At 32.0% G+C, this 8,816-nt stretch overlaps 1 protein-coding gene across 1 annotated transcript in view; it reads left to right on the top strand.

Moving 5' to 3' along the window:
• The first annotated feature begins 5,812 nt into the window (after window positions 1-5,812).
• Window positions 5,813-8,816, top strand: part of TRIM9_3 (E3 ubiquitin-protein ligase trim9) — a 76,284-nt gene continuing 73,280 nt past the window's right edge. The window contains exon 1 of the mRNA XM_051211448.1: window positions 5,813-7,218. Coding sequence (XP_051073261.1) covers window positions 6,172-7,218 — 1,047 coding nt within the window. The 5' untranslated portion in view covers window positions 5,813-6,171. The remainder of the gene's footprint in view (window positions 7,219-8,816) is intronic.

Below are 8,816 nucleotides of genomic sequence, written 5' to 3'. Positions count from 1 at the left end.
AATGGGAAGATTTAAGTGAATTTAAAACTTCACTCCATTGCACAAGCGAATGACTATCAAAACTCAGTAGCTAAGTGGATAACATTATGGTGTTTGAAACGAATAGTACTAGGTTCGAGTCCCGGAGTAAATATCAACTCTGTAATGCAAGTATATCCAGCTGATGAGTCCTAAATAGGATAAAACGTGCATACTAGATTCCAATGTTAGTTACTATCTATCTTTAGTGAAAAAAATTGTTATTTATGTTATCTACTATTATATAATTTCTCTGAATTGATTATTCTAAAATCACATTATTGTTCAATTTATCACCTAAAAATTAATCTTTTAATTATCAAATTATTAAATTCTTATTAGAAAATAAAATCAATTTAATTATCAATCAACATAAGAATAATTTATTTAAGTAATATAATATTCATCGTAATATTCATCATCAAACTGAATCACGAGGCAAGCCCTAACTTGGAATCCTGAAGGGAAGCGGAAAAGAGGAAGGCTAAAGAACACATTACGTCGGGAAATAGAATTAGATATGAAAAAGATGAATTACAACTGAAAGGAGCTAGAAAGGATTTCCCAGGACAGGGTTGGATGGAGAATGCTGGTGAGCGACCTATGCTCCTTCACAAGGAGTAACAAGCTTAAGTAAGTAAGTAAGTAATATAATATTCATAATGTGAATACTTCTCATCTAGAATAAGCTTTCATTCTATTATAATATTAAATCTATGTTGATTGATATGATGATGATGATGATCATTTTGTAATTGTATTCAGATCTAAAATTTATTGATTTATAAATTTGATTGAAAATCAATAAAACTAAGAATGTACATTATCTAAAATGAAAATTTTATGAAATAACTTATTTAACAAAGTTAACTAAATTCAATTGACTTTATTCATCTGTAATTTAATAATAGAATGTAAATCTCCAAGTTGGTAATTATATACCATATTGTAATAATAATAAAGGTCTACATCTCTTATTTCAATATTCGCATACTAAATTGAGTTTGTAGTGGCTGTGCTTCGTTAACCAATCACTCTCGTAACCGTTATCATATAATCCACAACGGTATTTGAAATCAGAAGGCAAAGAGAAGTAGCGACTACAGTTTTATTAGCAGATAACTCAAACCACAAAGCAATGATGCGAATGAGTGAGCCAGAGAACCGAGAGTATAGTGTTAAATCTACATCTATATATATATAGGGAAATGAATGGATCATCGAATCAATTAAGCAGTTAATAATAAAGCTAGCAGAATGAATATATGCGTAGGCGGTAAACAATGTTCAAGCATACATATTTCATACAAGCACAACAATAATGAAGGTACAATAAGTTGTTATAGTATAGTACGGATGACTTTGTCCGCTAAATAAGTTAACAAAAGGGCTAAACTGAGTTAAATGAGAACAAACTCAATTGCACGTGAGTTGCTATAAATTTTCAACCTAGAATGCAATAACTACTTAATTCATCCTAGTTCACATAAGTTCCCCAACTTATTATACTCAGTAAGGAAAACTGTCTCTAAACTACTCAAGTTTCCATAAAACAACTAAATTAAACGAAAATTAATACTATGTGCACTGTCCTTTAGGAAGTTCATTATTATACGAAGAAACAAATCAGTGACTGAAAGTCATATAGAACCTATAAAAAACGTCATAGTTATTTATGAATATTATTTATTATTATCAAAATATAAATGAATGTATACACAATTGATTGATCATTGGATGGTGATCAATGTCATGTGTGTCTAGTCCTTATTAGTACAGATCGAATGCTATCGACCATGTTGCAATTTGGCCACCAGTCTAGGTGACTCGACACTGCGTGCACTATATATTGAGATTAGATGGTGGTTGGAGGTAGTCGACAGGAAACCCTGGACCCAGGTTTCGTGCTACTTGGCACTCGTCAGTAAGGTGTACCTGTAATATTGAGGGAACTGGTGCTCCCTGACGGATTCAATCTCGTCACCCAGATTTACAGTCAGAGACCTTACCGCTGAGCTATCCGTGCCGTGACCGACCTCCTGTAGGGTTGAAATGTAATCACGATTGATTGATCACTGGATAGTGATCATTGTGGATTAAGTGTTTAAATTACAGTCAGAAGATAAATAATGCAGTAGTTGAATATATAATTTTACTTTAACCATTATCAGTCAGTGGTAGTACATTTAGTCTTAGAAGAACAACAGTGTTTAAATTATCACTATACAACCCCAAACATGTGTCAGCATAGTTTTCCCCGAAATTCAACGCTTTGTTCATTAGCTCTATATAATACTACATTTTCCATTGAATACCGATTAAATTCCTTTTACACCTTGTAAAATAAATGAACTAAACTACATATGTGGCCTATTGATGAATAGGATTATTTATGTGTTTAAAGAATATAGAAAATGTTTGTTGTCTTTCAATGTGAATTCAGTGTAATCAATTAGAATCTCTTCATCAACCTCGAAGTAAATTTATTTTAATTTAAATCAATCTAACAACTGATTGTCAAGTGGATGTCAAGCAATAAAAACGATTCAACTGTTAGTGTTCTGTCGATTCAACAAATTCAGTTTTTCATTAACTACTTACTTGTTTTCAAAAAAAGCTAAATACATTTTCTATACTACTGATGATTACAAACAAATTTAGGTAAGCCAAAAATAACTGAATTAAATGAGAGCAAACTCAATTGCACGTGAGTTGCTTTAAGTTCAATTTTAAACTTGAATCTTTTCCATGTATAATTTTTCATATATCATTTAGACACTATTATTTAATACCCGAAATCATATACATTTTTGGTGAACAGTGACAATTTGATTATTATCGATCATTGTAGTATTTGATCAGTGAATTTTTACTTCATAACACTGATTATCATCTAGTTAGATACAGTATATACAATATACCAAAAAAGGTTTGTCATATCAAATTGATAAAGTACATTAACTGTTTAAATATGTGTACTTATAAAGAAGTTTAATTTTGACCTATCAATCTATGTTTGACAGGTCAGTTTGAGTTAATACTTATTTATTCATTTATTTCAACACATAAACATTGGTACAAGGAGACACCAAATAGATACACGCCACATAAATCATTCGATGCATGTGAGGGTTGGGATACTGTCCGAGTGCCCAAACCGAAGTAGGTGCTCTTCTTAGGGAGTCACACCACGAGCCTTTGACCTAAAAGTCAAATCCACAAGGTAGTAGAGCAACTTAAGGAGATGCAGTTCCATGGTAGCCGGTGACAAACAATTGGTTCATATCTCATTTGATTTGGAATGAGGGTTTTCCAACTGCCCTAAGTGCGTCCTCCATATCCACCAACCAACCTGTTTAGAGTGCCGGATATTCGATTTTCCTCTTCTCGATTTCATAAACACCCCGGCCACTAGAAGGAAGTGAGTATGACTCCCCAGGCAGTGGTTGTATGCACGTGGCCATGTGAGAGTAGTTTGAGAAGGAGAGTTGACTCTCCTCACTCTGGACTGTACCAGGGCATTTGAGGGTAAAGTTCGGGCTTGTCCGAATACAGTAGTATCTTTTCCAGTTTCAGACGTCGGTTAGCAAATACATCCTAAATTTATCTCTTATACCAGCTGAAAATTACATGTCTTCCATAAGCTTATGTAGCAATGCCTAATTCAGGGCTTTTGTCGGACCAACTAGGGATTTCACCAAAGAAGCAGAGCCTTCTCTAAATTTACCAAAAAGTAGACCACGAGAACCAACAAGATTGTTATGATTGACAGAACTGAATGACTAATAGGTATATCGTGAAATTATTTGTCTCATTTAATTGACAATTTGCTGCGTGATAAGTGAATGATAAGATATTCTTAATTAATGACCACTTTGATTCATTTAGCCGATTAATTCTATTCAATTCAGATATGAGGATTGTCTTAATAAAAAAATCCGTTAAGTCGCTTGAAAGCCTTTCAACAGTTCTATCATTAGCTTACTCCATCAGTCTCCATGAAAGCTTCACTTACCACTTCCAAATTTATTAAGAAGAGAGGCAAATTCATTCTCATAATTCAACATAAAAATTATCATCTTATTAATTCTCAGATGAAATTTTTAAGAAATTAATGAATCAATCGTTGACCGCATTAACAAAACCATTCATAAAATGTTGTGGTACACGTCAGTTCCTATAAATAACTCTTAGCAAAATAAAGAATTTTAGTCATTCGACAATAAAATAACCTAACATATTTTGACTAACGGTACAGCATCATCGGTGAACAAGGATGATCTAATGCACATATAAACACAAAGATTGGCAAAGTAAGGGCAGCATTCATACAGCTGAAGAACGTATAGAACTCAAATCAACTGTCAGTCAACTCCAAAGTTCGAATTTTCAACACGGATATTAGACAGATCTATTGTACGCAGCGGAAACTTCCAAAACTACCACAACCATCATCAGACAAGTACAAGTAAACAATTTTATACACAAGATATTCAATGTCCATTGACAAGATACCATTAGCAACAGCCTAGTGTGGTAAAGAACAAATCCGCTTCTGACTGAGGAGGAAGTTAGGAATTGACGCTGCAGCTGGATAGGATATACATTGAGGAAATCATCAGAATTCATCACGAAGCAAGCAATAGCTCGGAATCCTGAGTGGAAACAGAAAACAGGAAGACCAAGGAACATATTGCGTCGAGAATTGAAGGCAGACATGAAAAGGATGAATAGCAATTGGAAACAAGTGAAACGAATTTTCTAGGACAGAGTTGGATGGAGAATGCTGGTGGGCAGTCTATGTTCATCTAACGGGGGTAATGGGCGTGTGTAAGTAAGTAAATAAGGGTACAGTATGTGTTTATAGTGAAAACTGAATATCCTAATAAAGCAAATGCTAAATTTTATGAAGGTTTTGCTTGATGCATGTAACAACATATTATTGATTCAAGATTGTTTCAAAGTTTAACACTTCATACAACTACCAAAGCGCCCCCAAATGCCCTGGTACGGCCGAGAGTGGGAAGAGTCAGCTCTCCCTCTCGGAATGCTCTCATATGGCCACGTTCATACAACTACTGCCATCTCGCCAAAGGGGTATTGTTTACAAAATCAAGAAAACGAATATCCGGCGCTCTAAATAGGTTGGTTGGTGGATATTGAGGACCTATCTAGGAGAGTTGGAAAACTCTCATCCTTAACTAATGGTGTACATAGGCTCCAGGATCCTGAAGGAACAAATGTCGTATGAACCAATTGTTTGTCATCGGCTACCATGGAACTGCATCTCCTAATGTTGCTCCACTTCCTTGTGGATTTGACTTTTAGGTCAAAGGCTCGTGGTGTGACTCCCTAAGAAGAGCACCTACTTCGGTTTGGGCACCCGGACAGTATCCCAACCCTCACATGAATCGAATGATTTATGTGGCGTATATTTATTTGGTGTCTCCTTGTACCAATGTTTATGTGTTGAAATACTAATAACAATACTTCCAAATTATAACAGTAGAATACAATAGTTTTTCTTTTCCAAATATTTCACAAACTGAAAACTTCCTTCTTTAAATAATGATTTGATTCAACATAAATATATCGATTTTACGGTATACAAGAAAAAGTAAAACAATATAAAGGTATACAATTTCAAAAGGAAAAACGAATGTCATTAAATAAAATTCTAAAAATTGAACAAATTGTACAAAATCTTAATCATACTTACAGTATATTTCATTAAATCTCATTTAACTTTGTCTACCTAATAAATAAAAAAAGCAAAATAAGAATATGATTTTCCGAAAGAATACTTTCCTGTCATTATTATTAGAACAGATTTATTAAATAAGACAAATTTTTTTAATCAGAATCCGGTTTAAAATTAATTTTTCATAGTTTGATTTTAAAACTTTATTTTAATTTATGAATTTAAAAAAGAAAAAAACAAAGAAAAACGGAAAGAATTATCTTTCAAAAGAATCGAAGAAAAAGAAAAGGAAGAAAGAAAAAAGAAAAACACGGATTAGAAATACCGAATGTTACATTGTCCAATGTTATATTTTATTGGACATTTGTATTAATTCGAATGTTGCTCTATGATTGGTCAATTTTAATAAACCAATCAGATTAATATCTTCAATCTTTTGTTATGGATGTATAATGGTAATGAGGATGATACATTTAATGGAAATGATCTCATCGAAATTGAAGCCAGAAATTACATGTCCATTATGTAATCAAATCTTTCAAACTCCTCTTTTACTTCCATGTGGACATTCTATTTGTTCTGGATGTATAAGTAAACTTTGTAGAACTTTGACCAAATCATCAATTGTCACTAATAATCAAACTCATTATCTAGCTACTCAAACAATTTCATCTATTGGAATTGAAGATGCTATTAGTGAAGCTGATTCTGGTGTAGTTGTTTGTAGTTTGGAATCTAATAATGATTGTCAATTAACATCATATTCACCTCAAAGTGTTAATCGTACTCATTCTATACAAGAATTATGTCGTATATGCAGTACTAATCGTAGTAATAATAATTCATTCAAAAAGACTAATAATTTTACAAGTTTAAATTTAGAAAATGGAAATAATGAAATATTATCAAGTGAAATATTACCTCATAATATAGCTTTGGAAAACTTAATTACACGAATAACTAAAGCTGAAGTGAATCATCGTGATACAGATACAACACTGAATTCTGGAGTTATTAAAAAAGATAATAACAGTCTATCTACAATAAGATGTCAATTATGTGAATCATCAAATGAGATTTTATCATTATCATTTTGTGAACAATGTAATCTTTGGTATTGTAAAACATGCCTAAAATTATGGCATCCACCTACTGAAATGTTAATTAAACATCGTATTACATCGTTTAATAATCATAATTGTTTATTGTATTCATCAAAACAGATTATTACAGAAGTAACTGGACCAACATGTACACATCACTCAGGATATGTTTGTAATTTATATTGTATAACATGCTCAATGTTTGTTTGCCTACGGTGCTTAAGTTCAAACGAAAGGAATTATAACAATGATCATAACTATTATAACACAAATAGTAATCACAATGATGTAACTACGCCTAATTTGTACACACCAAGCAGTACTTCTCCTCATGAATGCTTATCCCATATTGGTCATACAGTATGCTCAACTAATATTTATGCCAAAAAGATGAAGGTAAACATTTTTATCAAACTCTGTTAGAATTCTACTGTTTTCTTATCTACAATTCATCATTATATTTGCTAAGAACTCACAAAATTTGATGGATAAAATACGGTTTAGGCAAACTAAAAACAGACAAATAAATGTTTTTTTCATTCAGTTCATAAATCTTCTGAAGATTGTCATTGAACTAGTCTGTTATGATTTCCAACTGGATCTTTTAAGTAATTCTAATTCTTTAAAAAAAAATCATGGAAAACTATAGTGGTAGTATTCATTGTTCCCATGTTGACTTTTCTCAACATTGTTGAAATTGACATTGAGTCTATTAACTAAACACCATCTTAACAGGCATTTATCTTTATATTGTAAGAAGCATATTAAAAAAACTTGACTAACTATCAATTCACTATTCTGATGATTATTAAAGAATTAAAAGCTAACAGCTTAATAAGTCTTAAATTTCAAATCTGCTCGTGTCGTACAAATACGAAATACATCTAACATTTCAGTGTACTGGCTGCTTAGTTTCCTCAGCTTATACAACTGCTAACGACTTGACTTAAAAGGAATATGACAAAACTAATAAGTATGGTGTTTGAAATGAGTTTTTTTTATTGTCTACTATTGGAAGAAATGTCGATGAGACTATGATTTATGAACAAACTAATCAGATTTGAGATAACAGGTCCCACTCATTTGATTAAATACTATTTCGGCATCATAGCTTAAGTCGGTTCGTGATGAAAACTGTAAATCTAGTTCCTAACCCTAACCATAAATTTCAAATCATAAGTCTAATTCCTCTCACTGCTTTACAACACTCGGTTAGTCCTAGTTAGTAGATTGACATTTTCAAGGTCATTTTAGACTTGCTCAAGGGTTGTCCATAAATTATAGTCTCACCGAAATGTCTAATTTTATAATTATTCTTGAATATAATATCAGTTTGTCCAACTTGATAATTTAACTTCAAAATTGACGCTTTATATATTATTACATATATTCAGTTATGCTTGCAATGCGTTACAAAAATATCAACCTGTTGTGCAGGAAGACTATAAAAGTACCATCTGTTGTTTATTCCAAACCACACATTTTTTCTACTTTGAATGTAAAGTAAATAGCAATATGACGAATGTTAAAATTCATTAAATCATAAACACTTGTTCCAAATGACTCCACTAATCATGGATAATTATTGAGTTATCTCATCAAGGGTTGGATAGAGAGTGCTTGTTGACGGTCTATGCTCCTCCACAAGGGGTAACAGGAGTAAATAAGTAGACAAGTAAATCATCTAGAATAATATAAATGATGAATAGTATCGTAAAAATCAATGAAAACTTTGATCATATGATAGACAATAAATTAATGACTGATTATAACCATTTTTCTTCTAGATATGCTTTTAAAATTCATTTATCTGTAAGAAAGATTTTCATATCCATTAAGACATACGTAATCCAATGGTTTTAGTTCAAAGTAGACTTTTATTATTTTTCCCATTCTTAATATATTGCATTGAGATTACAGTCAAACACTATAACACTGGTATATATACGTATAAAGCTGACTAAAACTTGGTAAGAGATATTGTACTTTATCAT

This window comes from Schistosoma haematobium, chromosome 1 (genome assembly GCF_000699445.3).
Source record: "Schistosoma haematobium chromosome 1, whole genome shotgun sequence".
Lineage (NCBI taxonomy): Eukaryota > Metazoa > Platyhelminthes > Trematoda > Strigeidida > Schistosomatidae > Schistosoma > Schistosoma haematobium.
This window is presented reverse-complemented; position numbering and strand designations above follow the sequence as displayed.